Source organism: Xiphophorus maculatus, chromosome 19 (assembly GCF_002775205.1).
Source record: "Xiphophorus maculatus strain JP 163 A chromosome 19, X_maculatus-5.0-male, whole genome shotgun sequence".
Lineage (NCBI taxonomy): Eukaryota > Metazoa > Chordata > Actinopteri > Cyprinodontiformes > Poeciliidae > Xiphophorus > Xiphophorus maculatus.
Genome location: NC_036461.1, coordinates 9,915,811 through 9,934,141, shown reverse-complemented (window position 1 = coordinate 9,934,141; position 18,331 = coordinate 9,915,811). Strand labels below are relative to the sequence as shown.

Genomic DNA, 18,331 nt, shown 5'->3' with positions numbered 1-18,331 from the left:
CATGTGTGAAACTGTTCCAGACGGTTAGGTTGTAGCAATTGCATTTATGCATATTAAGTAGTATCTGTGCTGTACACACCAGTGGTTCCATACCAATTGATTCGAGTTATTTTTTAATGCTCTTGTTAAATCTAACAGGACAGTGATGAAGTCGGGCTCGGAGCAGGTCAGGGTGGGGCTGAGGACGTTCTTTGAGAACGCTGCGGAGGACTTAGAGAAGACCTTTGAGAACCTGAAGCTGGGGAAGTTCACTCACTCTCGCTCCCAGATGAAAGGCGTGTCACAGAATATCAACTACACAACTGTGGCTTTACTTCCCATCCTAACTGCTCTGTTTGAGCACATCACTCAACACCACTTTGGAGTAGATCTGCTTTGTAAGTCCTGACAAAGAGGGAATGATCAAAGGTGGTGGGTTCTTTTTTACTTTCTTTTGAAGCTGAAAAAGTATTTTATCAGATGTGAAATCTTTTAACACTTGAACACCTGATTGAACAGATCTTACATGCAAGACTTGTTCCAGTATACTGCAGAATACCGTGCTCATATTAGTTCCAAGTAATAAAGATAATTTCTAAACTTTGACAACCATCTCCATCCATCAATTGAGAGATTTGGCCAGAAAATCACTGAATTTAACTTCATTTAATTTTTTTGATTAAGACACTGCACATTAGCCAACATTACCACAATTCATGGCAGTGTAGATATGCAGAAATTAGCACAATAATTAAGTACAAAAAATAAAATACCTCAGTACGCAATTCACAAGACAAAATACAGTACAGTACACATAGAGCTATTAGAAGAAGCCGCAAAAAAATACATAAATAACTAGCAGACAGATAGAAACAATCGATCAGTCAATTGATCGTCCGGCCATGTTCCTCCATATCCATCTACTGCAAAAACACTGTAGTAGAAGTACCCAGGTCTTTTTAAATTTACATGCAGCTTTAATGTAATTTTTTTTTTCTCAGTGGATGATGTGCAGGTGTCCTGTTATCGAATCCTGACCAGCCTCTTTGCTCTTGGAACTGGGAAAAACATCTATGTGGAAAGGTATCCTCAGTGTAGATTTTTTAAGTGAAGAGAATAACTTAGAAGAAAAAGAAAACACACTGCCGTTTAATAATTTTGTATCTCTTAGGCAGCTGCCAGCTCTCGGTCAGTGTCTGGCCACTCTTGCTGGCGCCATGCCTGTAGCCTTTCTGGAGCCAAAGCTCAACACGCACAACCCTTGCTCTGTTTTTAATACCAAGAGTGCCAGAGATCGAGCAGGTGAGTTACAAATTGATGATAAAAGTCAAGCCTTCATTATTCTAGAACAATTTCCCCCATTACCAACAGACACATGTAAAAACAGCACAACCTGGTATTACTAAAGCTTCTGTAACCATGTGTGAATAAAACTCTCGCAATGTTTTAGTGCTAGGAATACGAGAATCAGTTGAGGAAATGTGTCCTGGGATGCCGCGGCTTGACGGACTGATGAAAGACATCAATGACATGGCTGAGTCTGGAGCACGCTACACTGAAATGCCCCATGTGATTGAGGTGGTGCTGCCCATGCTGTGCAACTACTTGTCCTACTGGTGGGAAAAGGGCCCTGAAAACCAGGCTGCCAGTGGTGGAAGCACTTACTGCACTACTGTCACCTCGGAGCACCTCAGCCTCATCCTTGGCAACATCCTCAAGATCCTCAACAACAATTTAGGCATCGACGAGGCCTCCTGGATGAAGAGAATTGCAGGTACTGATGGAATTTTATATACCTAACAGACATAATCAGTCTATAAATTGTTGCATTGCTGAATTATAAATCACATGGCTTAAAATTTGGATCTTTTTATATTCAATGTTTAGTTTATGTGCAACCCATCATTAGTAAGGCTCGCGCAGACCTGCTCAAGAGCCACTTCTTGCCCACCCTGGAGAAACTAAAGAAGAAGACAGTAAAAGTGGTGGCTGAAGAGGAGCTTCTGAAGGCCGACAGTAAAGGAGACACCCAGGAGGCCGAGCTGCTCATTTTGGATGAGTTTGCTGTGCTCTGCAGGGATCTCTATGCATTTTACCCCATGCTCATCCGCTATGTGGACAACAACAGGTTAAACAAGTGATAGTTATTATTTTATAGTTGAAATGTTATTGCACAATTTGAAAAAAACAAAAAACAAACAAAGTTTACAACTTTTTTCTTGTCTTTTATTACAGGTCTAGGTGGCTGAAGGAACCAGATTCAGACTCCAATGAGCTCTTCAGAATGGTTGCAGAGATTTTCATCCTCTGGTGCAAGTCTCATGTAAATGATTCCTTGGTTCCTTATTAACTTACACCAAAGTATCCATATCACTAAAACCATTCATTGGAATTCGATGTGATACACAAACATAAGTAGTGTATAAATGAGTAGAGCGTTTACAGTTGTTTTATTGATAAGAATCTGACAAGTATGTACATCTGTATTCAGTCAGTTTTATTCTTATTTCCTTGAATAAAATCCAATGCAGCATTTTAAGATGTTTGAGTTGTTTGCCCAGTTTGTGACAGAAATTAGCAAGCTCTCCAGAATCCTAAAATGTGCCCTAAAAGGGTCTTTGCTGATTTTATGAATTTTGAAGTGAGATTTTTGATCCTCTGAACTAGTAATGGTTTGGAAATGGTTCCTGTTGTCTGTTGTAAAACCATAATTCCGTGCAGTATGGCAGACCTAATGGGGATGGAGAAAAGGAAGCTGATTAGAGTAAATAGAAGATAGATAGAGCTAAATACAACACCGTCTGGGAATGAAAACCTGATTTAGTTTGCATTTGCTTCAACAAAAAAGCACAGGTTTTCCCTCCTCACTTACAAAAGCCATAAACACAAAACCAGAGCTGCTTTGGAAGGTTTTTGATCAATGGAGGTCCTTATGTTAGAATGGTCTATATAGTCCAGACCTAAATCTAATCAAAATTTGAAACATGATGTTCACAGATGCTCTTCAAACATTAGTCATCATCCTGTTTGATTAAGCTGTACTTGCAGCAAAATGTGCTTCTACAGTACTGACTCCCACTGCAAAGTTATTCATCACTTGTGTCAGTCCATCACATATTATCTCAATAAAATATGTTGGGATTGTAATTTCTTAAAATTTTGGTTGTAACTTGACAAAACATGACAATTTATAGAGTGACGTGTATTATTTCTTTTTTGCCCCCAGAACTTTAAAAGAGAAGAGCAAAACTTTGTGGTTCAAAATGAAATCAACAATCTTTCTTTCTTGACCGGAGACAATAAAACAAAGATGTCAAAGGTATGTTGATTTACTGGCATATTTCTTCACAGGGATGAACTCAGATTTACACGTTCTAGACTTTACATGCAGCAGATTGATGAGCTTTAGCAAAAAAATCTAAATAATTTACTATTTCCATGAGATGTAAAAAGAACAAACACACTATAAACATGGACATTAATAGGACACATGTTAACATCTTTTCTGCCATGTAAAAAACATTATTTTGTCAATACATGTGCTCATATGTTAACATGAAAATGCTATAAGAATATCACAGAATCGGGGTGTTCACTCCTACAACAATACACACACATCTGAGAGGATTTAGAAATCTAAATCACATTTGTAAGGAATAGACTATGGAGCCTTCTGAAATTATATAATCTATAAATCTTCTATGTGTGTGTATATTGTGTGCATGGTTATTATAAAAAAAACACTAATTTTCATTCCTCAGTTCCAATACATCTGCTTGGTTGAGCACTTTGAAAGAAAATAAAATGTTTTTCATTGCACTGCATGTCCATATGTGGAGGACTTTGTGCCTCCATTATTAACCACCCTCTCATCCCTTTTTCCCCCTAACTGCTTCTTTCTATCTGTCTCTATCTATCCCTCTAACTCAAAACAGTCCTTTAAGGAAAAGGTAGAGTGATGCAGTGCATGTGCTGTTAACCTGCCAGCTCATTGGCTTGTATGCACTTGTCACCAAGCAGAAAAGCCAATAGCTTGTGCCTGATGTGCTATATAGTCTATAGTTTAGTTATATATTATGCTACCTGGTTATTTGTGGCTTCCATTTATCACAGTGTGTGACATGGTCAATTTGTTCATTCCTCACTGCTGTATGGGTCAACCACAGTTCACCTGGTATAAAAAGCTTTGCCCCTCTGCAGCATATTATGTGATTTTGTGTGTGTTTGCAGTTGATTGATCGTGATATCCCTCTGTCTGTAGTCAATAGTTAAAAGCTATATGTGTATTTTGTTGTTAGTCTGTCGTTAGCATTTCTATATGTGTGTTTGTCAGTGTTTATACAATATTTTCAAGGTATATTAATATTTGTGAGGAAATATGTGTTTTTACTGAACCAGTTGTGGAGTTTTGCACACAGTAAGTGCTTTGTTAAATAAATCTTCTCCAATGCTACCAGCTGCTGAATTTTGACCAATAAATTAAAGCTTCTAGTTTTTACTAGCCACTACATGTTTTTTTGAGTATGTCATGATGAACTTTTCAGTCTGGAGGACAAGACCAGGAGAGGAAACATAAGAAGAGGCGCGGCGAATTTTACTCCATTCAGACCTCATTAATTGTGGCCGCTCTGAAGAAGATGCTGCCAATCGGCCTCAACATGTGCACCCCTGGGGATCAGGAGCTGATTTCTCTTGCCAAGACCCGCTACCTCATGGTGAGAACCCATTTGAAAAAAGATTGAAACACTTACATGAGAATAACACTGCCTAAAGAAATGCAAATTGATGCTGTAATAGAAAATACTTTAACGTCTTAAATAATTTTGGATACTCCTTGAAGTTTTTCATATTTTCTTTTTATTTTCATCTCCTGTGATACACCAACACATTATTTAGTTAATTTAAAGAAAGTCAAGAATTTGAAGCACATATTTGTATTCAGCTGCAGTACCTATCACTTATGCAGTCCTTTTGATATACTGTATCTATAAGTTTCCTATTGGTTGTGTTTTAGCCGATGTAAGGTTATGCAGGGCTATGCACCCATAGGAAACAATATAGGGAACATCTTATCTACAAATTTTTATAATTTCCTATGGTACTCATGGTACTCACATCAGAATTTCTTCTGCCTGCTCTGCTGCTTCAAGCTTGATATTTTGTGACCTTATTTTTTTAAATGGCTTTGCTGAACCTTTTATTATGGCCTGACATTTTCTATCTTGCATGTTATTTGTAGCAAGTCTCCCTCTCTCTCTCTTTATCTCCTCCTTACAGAAAGATACAGATGAAGAGGTTAAAGACCATATACATCAAAATTTGCACCTTCGAGAAAAGGTACAAAAGTAAAATTTAAGCACATTTCCTCATTAATCAACATTTTGACAATATACTTTGCTTTCAACTTTATCTAAATATTCTCTTAGTCTGAAGACCCTGCTGTGCGGTGGCAGTTGAACCTGTATAAGGACATCGTGATGAGAATTGAAAGCCCCCCTGACCCTGAACGAGTGGTTGATCGTATCCAAAGGATCTCTGCTGCCATCTTTAATCTGGAACAGGTCAAAATAAAGACACATTACTCATTGGTGGATGTGATGGCAGTAACTATTTTATATTAAAAATACAATTGGAATGATTTCAGTTGGAAGAAGTTGTTATGGTAATCAGGTTTTAAATATAATGAAAAGCATAGAAAGTACTGCAACAGATAGATGATTGGACTTTATTATTGCTTTGCAATAAAATAAACCATGTTGTTATAGTCAAAAAGTTACACACAAAAGCATATATATGAATGTCATATTAATATTTAGTTTATAATGATGGTTGTAACTGTTGTTTTCTTAGTTGGAATTATGATATAACACGTCAGATTCACAAGCTTTTCTTGTAGTCCTCTATGGTTATAAAGTAAACAAGTTTGCCAAGAAACCACACTTTCACTTGTCATCCAGAATATCCCATTATGATTCTGGCAAGACCTTTGTCCACTCTTTTTACCAGTATTTGTAGAATTCATTTAAATTTGTTGTTTTTTGGCACTGCCAGCACAAAAAGCTGTGATATTACTTTTAATAATTATCTACCCTCCTTAGGTGGAGCAGCCACTGAGATCCAAGAAGTGCGTATGGCAGAAGTTGCTCTCCAAACAGCGAAAGCGTGCAGTTGTTGCCTGCTTTCGAATGGCCCCCCTTTATAATCTACCAAGGTACTGCATTGCACAGTTAAACTGAAAACATTCACAATTCCCTTCATTTTTAAACGGTCTCCATCCAATCCTCTTTAATGGTGAGCACTTTGTATTGCCTTGTTGCTGAACATGTGCTATATACGGTAAATAAAATTACCTTTACCTTTTTACCTTTATGAGCTAATGGCGAACCTCTGCAGGAAGCTTCTTGGCACCTTGAACAAATTAGAAATCGTTCAGTAAATGCTTTAGAATTTCTTTTCCCACTGTAATGTCTACTTTTGCTGTTTCTTCAGCTCTTTTTTTCTCCTTCCTGGTTCCTGACCCGGCATTAATGAATTGCCTCTCTCTGTTTGGAATATACATACATAGCCTGCAGCTGCTATTGCCATATAAAAGAAGGAAGGAATGAGCAGTTGTAATTTTATGGCCTGCTGCTCTCTAACTCAATCAGAGGACGTCAGGCAGAGTGCTCACAGCTACGAGGAAAACAATTAACAAGCCCAATACCTCAGGGTGGCCTTCTTCAATATGTGCTCAGATCCTGCCCGCCTGTCTGACAGCATGACTCATTTATTCAGAATTGTTGACAGTAACATATGACTCAGAGTAGGTAATAATTACTGGATGTTATGCACAAAGCGGAGGCTTCTTATTTTCCTGTAGAGATTTATATGAGAAGCGTGAAAATGAAGCTTCTCTTTATGCTTTGTCAGATGTCATCTTTTTTCTTTTGTCTCTCTTTTCAGTCCTTATTCTGTCCCCTATCTCAGACTCTGTTGTACCTCTGCCTCATCCCCATAGGCACAAAAATAATAATTACTTCATGAAATCCTTCCGACACATTTGGCTGGGGATAATGCATGAGAACACAGACTATGACAGTCTGCTCTCAGTGCTGACGGTAAAGAAGTGCTAACCTAGTACTGCTCTCTGGCTTGTGGCTACGCTTGTTTCCTTCTGGGCACAGTTTCGGCCTCAGGTTATCTCTGGTTAATCCACTGGTCCACACATTTGCAGTAACATGCTCAGCCTGAATCCATTCTTAAAACTTAGAAAAAATTTTTCAATCTAACTTCCTTCTTCTCTTGAAAAAAGTCACAAAAAAATCAATCTCAGAGGAAACAATTTAATAAGGTGCATCTCAACAAATTAGAATATCATAATTAAGGTATTTTTTTCTCCAGTGATTGAATCAAAAATGTAACATTTGGCATTGTGAACTTTGTTTGACTCTTTTGTTGCATTTAAGATCAGAATAGACTATGTGTGTCATTAAATCTGATTGAATTGTATTGTGAGTTTGATTTATTCCTTATTGCTGTAAAATTAGAACTAATTTGAACCTGTTTTTCTTAGAAAATGCTTTGAGATGTTTTGTGTAAATATGCATGGTATGAATATGGAAAATTTAACTTAAGTAATTCTTATGTCCAAGAAATTCATAAGAAAAATTTCTGACTGCTCGTCATTGATACCTTCACAAGTAGAGTAAGTCATGTAAGGTAATTAAAGTGGCTAAAGCTGTTTCTTGTATTAATGGAAAGTTGAGTGGAAGGAGAAAACATGCACAATGATTAAATTATTGAAATAATTTGTTTTTTTAAAAGAATATAACGGAATATGTGTTTAATTATCTGTCCCTTTGAGGAAATTCACAGTTTAATAGCAGAAAAGTAATTTACATGGCATTCTAATTTTTGAGAGTCACCTATACATGTGCTCTGTAAAAAATGTTGCTCTGGTTGACTAGTTGGATATACTTCCCTAAATCCTTGGGTAGGTGTATTTCAACCAACAGCTGAGATCTTAATGGTGAAAGCAATGCTCATTGACAGACTGTACATGTAAAGAGACCAGCTGGATGTGCCAGTATCCTAAACTAACCAGCATCAACCCCTTCTTAAGGGAACCTATCCTCCTTTGGCCTCTTCCTTCCTGTCTAACCCAGGCTTAATGTCCTCTTACCCCTTGCTAGGCATCGCTCTATTAACCTCTTCCTTCTGGCATATCAAAGTATATGGATAGAAACAGAGGAGTACTCTTTTGAGGAGAAGCTGGTGCAGGACCTCGCAGTAAGTAGTCATGCCTCTCACCTTCCCAGTTCTCCTCATGTACGTACCTATGAGCTGTGCATAGTTTACATGCAACAGTCTTTGTCTTGTCAGTGTCATGCCATTGTCAGTTTGTGTAACCGAGTCACTCCTGGTGACCCAGGTAGTGAAGAGATGTGTTTCAGGTAAGCATGACATCTCTACTGATGTCAGGGCGACTTGATGTGTGTGTCAAACACAGGTAAGGAAGCATCCTGTCACAATGCTTCAACTTACCTGTTTAATTTACTAAGTTTGCCTTTCTCAATTTTTTTACTCCCAGACTTCAACTGTCAGTGTAGAAGCTCAAAAACAGGCATTATAGTTTAAGTTTTTGTAGCTTCACACACATGCATGTATAAAATCACAATCACACACATCTTCTCTGCAGCAAGGTGAAAGCATCTCTACTTTTAAAACTAAATAATTTTAAAAATTCCTTGGTTTTAGAACCCAAGATAAATAACCAAAGAAAAGAGAAAAATTAAGGTCAAAAATGAAAAAAAAAAAAGTTTCAGAACTGAAGCATCTGAAACATTAAGTTTCAGATACTTAATGCTGCTGTCTCTTTTTCTGCCCTTTATAAGATCACACTTCACAACTACAGCAAGCTGATATTAGCTGATTAATTAGTCAAGCTATCAACTCATAGCTTGATTTACTGTGTTTTAGCTCAAGGTCATTTTAGCACTTATGTCTGACAACATTAAAATGACTTTAAATTGTGGAAATCTTATCACAGAAACCTTTAGCTCTTTTAAGACTTTTAAAAACCTTGATTACAGTAATAAGCCCATGCCTGGTTTCAGTGTGTGAACTCATTGGATATTTGTGTTATTAGATAACATAAATATCTGTAATAAGAAAGTCATACTTAACTCCATCCACATTCGACAAAGCCATCTCTGAATGCATTTGTATGCCAGATTGTGTGTATAAAAAATGCCTGTCATGATTAAGCATGTGGTCTGTATAGCGCATGTTATCAGATATTCTCTTGAGACGTGGAATAAAATAAGTGCACCCACAATTTGTTGGCTGTTAAGAATATGAGATATCATTCTGGGTTACAATTCTGATTTGTTCCTTTCGCACAGAAAACACAGCCTAAAGTGGAAGAAGAGGAAGAGGAGGAGGTCCGAAAGCAACCAGACCCTTTACACCAGCTCATCCTTCATTTCAGCCACAATGCTCTGACTGAATGCAGGTAAATTCACAGTCACACACACACCTGGCCACCTGGCAATGGCACAAGCTGCTCCATCTGTGATGCATAATTGCTTTGGACCTCTTCACAACTGATAATGTGGGTGTTAAGTGTGAATTGCCCATTTTTGTATAAAGTAGGGAGACCTCATTAATGTTGTTGTTGTTGGAACAAGTGGCTGAAAATGATTATTTTTAGTTAGGATGTAAATGTCAGATGTGCAAAGTCTAACTAGAAACGCATTTCTTTGTTTTATTAGTTCGTTGGAAGAAGATCCCTTGTATATTGCATATGCAGATATGATGGCAAAGGTACAGCATTTCCTACACTGTTCCTGTATGCGACTTTGGAAATGGTGCATTTTTAATCTTTGCTTTTCATTTCAGAGTTGTGCTGAAGGCGAAGAGGAAGAAGAAGAAAAAGAGAAAACATTTGAGGTACTGTTACTTTTATGGTTTCTTTGGGGTTTTTTTTTTAAATTATTTTTGTGAATACTTTTTACAAACACATTGATTTCTAATAGGAAAAGGAAATGGAGAAACAGAAGATGCTGTATCAGCAAGCCCGGCTGCACGATCGAGGTGCAGCAGAGATGGTTCTTCAAATGATTAGTGCCAGCAAAGGTAGTAAAACTCACACACCTGTGTGCTGTCCTGCAGCAGCCATATTTGGTCAATTTATCGTCCATTTTGCATCACTTCAGGTCGACTTGGTGCCACTGTGACTTTCACCCTCAAACTGGGCATCTCCATTCTCAATGGTGGAAACATCCTGGTCCAGCAGGTATGCATAGTTTCTCGCGTTGACCATTTGCCAACTTCAGTTTATCTGAATAATGTGGCTTTTATTATACAGAAAATGCTGGATTATCTCAAGGAGAAAAGAGACGTTGGGTTTTTCAAAAGCCTGTCTGGATTGATGATGTCATGCAGGTAATGATGTGCAATGTAAAATATTGTTTTTTGTTTTTTTTGACTGAATTCTAATTATGTTACAGCATGTTTGACATAGAACTGGGGTAGAAAATTGGCTTCTCATAGCAACAGCAGTCAATAATAAATATAAGATTTCCTACACAGGTTGGAAAAGCATGGAATTTGATTTATGTCATTCAATGAATTGAAAAAGAAACATTTTCTATTATGGGATAAACATATATTAGTGTTCATGTCTTTTTCTAAAGGATGGTGCTAATCTTAAATATTTGGAATAATTGTTCAATTTCTTGAGGTATTCAAAATGGCAACTCAAATATTTCACTATAGAATATTTTGCTTTTGGGACTCGATAAATGGTCCTCAGACCTTTTGACTTTGCACGTTTCAACAGCAGATTTCTTTCCCTTTCTTTCCCCAACTTTGTAGAATTTGCTGTATAAGTTGAAAAACACAGACAAATGAGGTTCTGTGTTTTAATGTTCATTCTGCATCATTTCTTTCTCACAGTGTCCTGGATTTGAATGCCTTTGAAAGGCAAAACAAAGCTGAAGGCCTGGGGATGGTTACTGAAGAGGGATCAAGTGAGTAGGGATGATAAATGTGGTAAAGTTTTCTTTGCAATCCTAGCTCTTCTTAAACATTGCATCTGACTGATCTTTCCTGCTCTGGGGGATATTTAGTTGCCTGAAAGTGTTGTAAAAAGTTTATTAAAGTCAGTTTAAACATTTGAAGAAAGATTTACTGTAAATTGATATTTGTCAGTGATGAGACTCTAGACCCTCAAATAAAAATCCAGTAGTTCATTTGCTCTTTTTATACGCAATCTGGCTCCTAATAGATCAGTATCTTCATTAAAATGGAAAGTAAATCCAGATGATAAAATCTATGGGTTTTATTATAGCAGCAGATGGGGAATTTAACCATTTGCTGATGCTGTATGTGAACAGATTTCAGGCTCAATCTGCTTTAGCCCAGCTGGTGGCGTTATCACCTCGTAACTTCTGACCATAATGGTTTCTAAGATGACTGCAAAATAAAACAAAAAAGAGATAGGATTAGCTTGCAAAAACATTTGCTCTTTGGTTTGTTATTGCTCAAATCCATCTCCATGTCTTGTGTGTTTCTTGTTTCATGTTGTCATGTCATCCTGCAGACAAACCTGTGTTACTGTATGTCAAAGTCCTGTCTGAGTCCTAAAAAATGTCACAAACACATTTACATAGAATGTTTCTATTAAACTGATGGGTTGCATACAGTATAATAACTTTTTTTAATCATACATAACCCAGCTCATTTTCACCTCATAAGATCAGGCATAAGTGATGGTTACTGTTTTTGTCTAAACTCCTGCCCGGTGAGCAACCTGTGCTTTCTGTAAGACTGCAATAATTGTTACTGTATGTCAGTGTTGCCAATCAGTGTATGTAAATTAAATATATCTATAGTCCTATCATTGTTTCCCCTGTTCCTACCTATTCTGATTAAATTTAAATGTCTTCTCCTTTGCTTATGTCTGCCTTTGTTTTGTTTGTTTGTTTCCTTCTGATCATGTTTTAATGTCATCGATCCCAGTCAACGTGAGTGAGCGGGGTAAATACATGGTTTAGATTCTACTCATTGTATGCTGTGCTGACATCTTGACTGCTCTAGCTCCCTTTTTCTTCCTTTCCTTATTTCCTCCTGGTTCCTGTTTCCTCTTCCTTCTTTTTTATGAATGCGATGCAATGTCAATATTTGAACCCTGGACTGAGTAAACTAATGCATGCTCTTTTACTCTCCGGTCAGACCCCTAAGACTGTTTGAAATGTTTTAGTTTAGAAATTCAGTGCTTGCTTTTTCCTTTGGGACCTTTATTTATTTAAAAAAGATTTTTATAATACTAACCACTGAATTATGAGTTAAATCTACCAAAGCTTTGTTTGTGTGAACAACAAAGCTCAGTTCTCTTCCTGTATTGTTTTAATTTTTGGATTGATGCACTTGACCTTGTATGTGTGCTCTCAACAGAATAGTGCACAAGATTTAAGGTTGTTTGTCAACAAGGCAGCAGCTTTATAAGGAGGCAAACATTAAGAAAGCTTATATGCCTGCATAGATATAAAAGCACTGATCAATATTTAAACTAAAAAATATTTTATGCTTGTTCTCAGGTTCCAAGGTTCTGCAAAATGATGAGTTCACTAAGGATCTCTTTAGGTTTCTGCAACTTCTCTGTGAGGGTCATAACAATGGTAGGTTGGCTTTTAAATGTCAGAATTTCAGATAATGTTGAATGGAGCCCAGTAATATTTGAGAGGACAGATTTGCGGTAAATAAAGTCCTTCTGCTAGAAAAGATATTCTTACGCCTTGAACTTTTTTCAAATGTATTTTATATGCTAAACTAACACAAAGTAGTGAAGACATAAAGTGGTAGGAAATTTATAAATGGTTTGAAAGTTTTTTAGAAATAAAAATGTTAAATGTTTGGCCTCCATTCTTATTTAGCTGTCCTTACTCTCATAGCCCTAAACATTTCTCTGAGGTTTGCTAGAGTGAATAAACAACATTAAGCAGTCCAGTGAACACAGCAGACCGAATAAAGCTGTAGAGAAAATTAAAACAAAGTTAGGGACTAAAACAAAATACCAACTTCTGAATATCTCAGAGCAATGTGAAAATTGCAATGCTGAAAGAGCTGCAGAGATGCAGCCATGGACAGGAAGTCTACAACATTAGCTGTTCACTTTATTTTCTTTATGTATGTGTGGAAAACAAGAGCCAAAAGACTTGATGTTTGCAGTTTCTTTCACTCAAACATTCCTTTTCTTCTGATAGGACTGAGAAGCTGATCAGAATTGCTGAGCAGATGGATGTGACAAAATGTGAAGAAGGCTGAGGAAGTCATTTAATTCATACTTTATACTTAATTGTCTGTCATGTACGTTTTAGATTTTCAAAATTTCCTGAGGACCCAAACAGGGAATACCACCACAGTCAATATCATCATCAGCACAGTTGACTACCTGCTAAGACTCCAGGTAGCACCCACTGTTGCATACAGACCTCCTGCCTTTCCTGTATAAAAGACAACGATCAACTTATTAGTTCCTCTTTTAGGAATCCATCAGTGATTTCTACTGGTATTATTCTGGTAAGGATGTCATTGATGAGGCTGGCCAGAGGAACTTTTCTAAAGCACTGTCAGTTGCCAAACAGGTCTTCAACTCTTTAACAGAGTATATACAGGTATTCCATCACCACACACTGCTCCACAGTTAGCCATGTCAATCTTTTCCTCCTATCAACCATATTGTTTGTCCTCCAGGGTCCATGCATCGGTAATCAGCAGAGTCTGGCTCACAGCAGGCTGTGGGATGCGGTTGTGGGCTTCTTGCATGTCTTTGCCAACATGCAGATGAAATTATCCCAGGTATTTGATTTATGTCAGCAGAAATAAACTCAAACTTGTCAGAAGTGAGGAAGTATTTCTTTGATAGAAGTTTTTCTATTGTTTTCATTTGTGAGCTTGGCAACCACTTCCTAGACTTTTTGTGCTAAAGAGTTTAGAATAATATTTACAACAATGTCTAACTATTTTACAGATGATACTTGCAGGGTGAAAGTTGAGACAAAACATCTTGTTGATATTTTACTATCAATGTATCTTTCAGCTAAAATGAAAATGATTTCTTTGTTATATTTCAATGCTTTTTACAAATGATATGCATGTAAACATTTAGCCACTTTGGTGAGGAATCAGCTTGCAATAGGAAGACAGCTTTGAAATTTTCTAAAGGTTGAAAGTATAGTCAAATATTTGCTAATGAACTTGTCAGCTGAACTGCATTTTCTGTTGTACATATTTTTGTCTGTAAATACATAAATTGTTTAGAATTTTGGCTTTAAATAAATATCATAGGAGGTAATATGGATATAAAAGTACATTTCGGTCAAAGTCAGAATATAAATGCCCGAATAATTGTTTATATGGAACCACTTATGCAGTTAAAATGAAAAAACCTGAACAGCATTAATGTTTTCTGAGACACCACTAGAGGTCCCTCCACCCTCAATGATAACACTGCGTGATACTGCAGTACAATCACGTCAGCCAATTTAGCTAACTGATTTATAACCTTATCTTATCATCTCTAAGGATTTAGGTGTGACAGTAGATGCCAGGATGTTGCAGAGCACAGGTGCGGGGGTTGAATTCAACCCATCAAAGTTAGGTTTAGATTTACGGCATGGTTAATACAAGATCCAGAGAGACCCTAAATGAGTCAGAGTGACCCAGCCATCTGTTCCTGGATGGTGAAATAACATCAACCCTGGTGATGATCGATGGATGTTGAGTTGAGGGACCGTCTGGCCCCCAGCAGAATCCGAAGCAGCTTTGATCACTTGAGACTCAGCTCAGGGTTATTAAAGAGTGCACAGGAAGGCCATCAGTTGTCTGAGTGATATTTTGTCCCTTCTCGCAACAGGACTCCAGTCAGATTGAATTACTGAAGGAGCTCCTGGACCTGCAGCAGGACATGATCGTTATGATGCTTTCTCTTCTAGAAGGTATGTTTACGTCATGATTTAAATATAAATGTATATAACCAACTGTTAGATCCTCTGAATCTTACAAAAGTATTCATGTAACTTGCACTTTTTTTTACATAATGTCAAGTTAAAGACCCAGTCAATGTATTTTGTTGTGATTGTCACAGGATAGGCCAAATCAAAGCAACAACTGTAATGGGAGGGGTAAAATGAACCATGGTATTCAAAATCTTTGAATAAATAAAAATTAAGAGTGACTCGCAATAACATTGCACCCCCTTACCTCTGATACCTCTATGAAATACAGTGCAGACAATGACATTCAAATGTTGCTTGTTAATAAATCCCTCCATGTGTAATTTAGATTTAACAAATGGCATAGTAAAGAGCAAGGGATATAGCAGACAAGTCAGGCATAATGAAAGATTTAAGCTATAAAACAATATTCCAAGCTTTGGATCAGAAAATAGTTGGCACTTTTGCCATCATACATTGTTACTATAAGGAAGCTGCAGAGAATTCAAATGGGAGAAATTCTGGACAGAACATCTATTAATTGTGCACTTTATGGATCTGGATTTTATGGAAGAGTGCCAAAGAGAAAGACTTTACTTGAAGAAAGAAGGTCTAAATAAAGCCTTGCAGGGGTCAGACCAAGCGTTTTTGGGAATGTACTTTGGACAGATGAGACCCAAATGTCTCATCTACTTTTTTTAGCTACATGTGAAAAATCACGCAAAAAAAATTACATTACCATAAACAAATCATTAGAATGTGGTGGTATCAACATGATGTGGAGAATGCTTTTCTTCAGCAGATAGGGAAGTTGGTCAAGGTTGAATGGGAGATTGACAGAGCTTCTTTAAAAATAAACATTTCCATCCGGACAATACCTTAAAAAGTAAACGCGGAGCTACAGATGAATGCATTATGGCAAAGCAGGTTTGTGTCTTAGAGTGGGTATGTCAAAGTCCAGACCTAAATCCAAATGAATCTGTGGCAGAACTTACAGATGGTCTTTATTCCTGTTTACCTTGATCTATATTACTGGTGGAGACATTCCCCAAAAAACATTGTGCTGTAATTCCATCCAAAGGTGGTTTTACAAAGTCCAATCAGATACACTGAATACAAAATGTAACTAATTTTGAAAACCATGTGACATTTTCCAGTGCTTTGTTTATCACAAAAAAATCCCAATTAAAATAAATTGAAGTTAGTGGTTGGAACATGACAAAATGCAAAAAAGTTCAGCACTACACTTTTTTCCCATCAATGTAATTCCTAACAAACCCTTATTCAATCACCTTGTTGCTTAACAGGTAACGTTGTGAATGGAACTATTGGCAAACAGATGGTTGACACCTTGGTGGAGTCTTCAAGTAACGTGGAGATGATTCTGAAATTTTTTGACATGTTCCTCAAGCTGAAGGACTTGACGACATCAGACAGTTTTAAGGAATACGACTCAGAGAGTAAAGGGGTCATTTCTAAGAAGGATTTTCAAAAGTCCATGGAGAACCAGAAGCAGTACTCTCAGTCTGAAATTGAGTTTCTTCTCTCCTGTGCTGAGGCTGACGAAAACGACATGTTTAGCTACAAACAATTTGTGGAGAGATTTCATGAACCAGCAAAGGACATTGGCTTCAATGTGGCTGTGTTGCTCACCAACCTTTCTGAGCATATGCCCCATGATGCTCGTCTCTCTACGTTCCTTAACCTGGCTGAAAGTGTCCTGAGCTACTTTGAACCTTTCTTGGGTCGTATTGAGATCATGGGTGGAGCCAAACGCATCGAGAGGGTCTACTTTGAGATCAGCGAGTCAAGTCGCACCCAATGGGAAAAGCCTCAGGTGAAAGAGTCGAAGCGGCAGTTCATATTTGATGTGGTCAATGAGGGCGGGGAGAGTGAGAAGATGGAGCTGTTTGTCAACTTCTGTGAAGACACCATCTTTGAAATGCAGCTGGCTTCTCAGATCTCAGAGCCGGATCCTGTTGAGCGTTCTGACGAAGATGAGGACGAGAGCCAAAATGTAGTAGAGAACCAGGATGAGGAAGAAGAGGAGAACGTCATGATGGAGTCTTCCTCAGCTTTCACAATTGCCTGCATCTCAATGAGAAAGAACCTGTGTCACTTCCGACAACTGCTCACTCTGAAGAGCATGAGGCGGCAATATCGGAGATTCAGGAAGATGAGTGTGAGGGAGATGGTGAAGGGCTTCTTCTCTTTTTTCTGGATGATCATCACTGGTCTTTTCCACTTTATCTACAGCCTGATTTGGGGTTTCTTCCACATCTTGTGGACCACTATGTTTGGGGGTGGCCTGGTCGAAGGGGCTAAGAATATGAAAGTGACGGATATTTTGGGAAACATGCCTGACCCCACTCAGTTTGGGATTCATGGAGATGTCCTGGAAACGGAAAAAATGGAGGCCAACGATGCCTCAGCATTGGAGGAGATGGGTCAGATGGCTCAGGGCGATGCAGCGGAGGCTGACCTCATGGCGGAGCTGCTCAACATACAGCCAAAGAGGGAGGGCAAGCATGGAACTGAGCCAGGTTTGGGGGATGTATCGGAGGTGGTGGTGGGAGATGCTCCATCAATAGCCAGTGCCGTCAAGCAGAAGAAGGCACAGGTCAGTAATAATACCTTTCAAAGTACTGTATTTGTTCTTCAACTTCTTCAAATTTAGTCTTGTTACAACATCAATGTCTATTATTGGAATATTATGTGATAAAGCAACACAAAGGTGAGCCTAATTGTGGATTGAAAAAATAAAGCATTATTTTTTTTTTTTTGCAATATTATTAAGGCAAAAGCAAAATAGATTAACTGTGAACCATAACTGTCTTGTGTATTGTGTCATTTCTTTTGTTCTTCAGTAATTTTGACTTGAAAATAAATGTTGAACACACAATTTTTTTAACAGATGGCTGCAAAGAAGAAGGCTTCAAATGGAGACTACAAATCAGACTCAGAGAAGGGAGAGTGAGTGTAGTTTTTCATAAAGTACAAACTTTGAACTTGTATGCATAGAAACACTTCTGCATTCACTCTTATTCTTCAAGCACTTTTTTCCTTACATACTTCACACTGTCAATAATGGAATTTATGTTTACAGTTCAGAGGATGGTGAGAAAAAGGACCATGACAAGACCAAGGACGAAGCTCCACCACAGCATTCAATAGAGGAGAGAAGAGCCCCAAAGAAGAGGCTCGGCCTGAGGAAAGAACCACCAGAGGCCTTTATGGCCAGCTTTCTGGCTGGCTTAGAAATCTACCAGACTAAGATGCTGGTCAGAAGATTACCTATGATTACTCTTAATACCAAGTCAAATCCTTTCGCTTGGCCAAAGCATCTTAAAATTTGTTATGCTTGAGACTGATTA

At 37.8% G+C, this 18,331-nt stretch overlaps 1 protein-coding gene across 10 annotated transcripts in view; it reads left to right on the top strand.

The window, feature by feature from the left end:
- The window catches only part of LOC102225501 (ryanodine receptor 3-like), a 115,204-nt gene that overhangs the window by 88,286 nt on the left and 8,587 nt on the right, over positions 1 to 18,331 (top strand). For 5 of the 10 annotated variants that reach the window (XM_023352504.1, XM_023352503.1, XM_023352502.1 and 2 more), the window contains 29 exons: positions 139 to 377; positions 981 to 1,062; positions 1,151 to 1,281; positions 1,430 to 1,753; positions 1,867 to 2,107; positions 2,215 to 2,302; positions 3,206 to 3,298; positions 3,915 to 3,929; positions 4,524 to 4,694; positions 5,257 to 5,316; positions 5,406 to 5,540; positions 6,078 to 6,190; positions 8,151 to 8,247; positions 9,363 to 9,472; positions 9,732 to 9,783; positions 9,859 to 9,909; positions 9,996 to 10,095; positions 10,176 to 10,255; positions 10,328 to 10,404; positions 10,918 to 10,991; positions 11,983 to 12,000; positions 12,561 to 12,641; positions 13,341 to 13,429; positions 13,509 to 13,637; positions 13,717 to 13,821; positions 14,879 to 14,960; positions 16,265 to 17,577; positions 17,872 to 17,930; positions 18,064 to 18,238. In XM_023352504.1, the coding sequence (XP_023208272.1) occupies positions 139 to 377; positions 981 to 1,062; positions 1,151 to 1,281; positions 1,430 to 1,753; positions 1,867 to 2,107; positions 2,215 to 2,302; positions 3,206 to 3,298; positions 3,915 to 3,929; positions 4,524 to 4,694; positions 5,257 to 5,316; positions 5,406 to 5,540; positions 6,078 to 6,190; positions 8,151 to 8,247; positions 9,363 to 9,472; positions 9,732 to 9,783; positions 9,859 to 9,909; positions 9,996 to 10,095; positions 10,176 to 10,255; positions 10,328 to 10,404; positions 10,918 to 10,991; positions 11,983 to 12,000; positions 12,561 to 12,641; positions 13,341 to 13,429; positions 13,509 to 13,637; positions 13,717 to 13,821; positions 14,879 to 14,960; positions 16,265 to 17,577; positions 17,872 to 17,930; positions 18,064 to 18,238 (4,384 nt within the window). The remainder of the gene's footprint in view (positions 1 to 138; positions 378 to 980; positions 1,063 to 1,150; positions 1,282 to 1,429; positions 1,754 to 1,866; positions 2,108 to 2,214; positions 2,303 to 3,205; positions 3,299 to 3,914; positions 3,930 to 4,523; positions 4,695 to 5,256; positions 5,317 to 5,405; positions 5,541 to 6,077; positions 6,191 to 8,150; positions 8,248 to 9,362; positions 9,473 to 9,731; positions 9,784 to 9,858; positions 9,910 to 9,995; positions 10,096 to 10,175; positions 10,256 to 10,327; positions 10,405 to 10,917; positions 10,992 to 11,982; positions 12,001 to 12,560; positions 12,642 to 13,340; positions 13,430 to 13,508; positions 13,638 to 13,716; positions 13,822 to 14,878; positions 14,961 to 16,264; positions 17,578 to 17,871; positions 17,931 to 18,063; positions 18,239 to 18,331) is intronic. The other 5 variants (XM_023352505.1, XM_023352500.1, XM_023352507.1 and 2 more) reach the window with 3 other exon arrangements.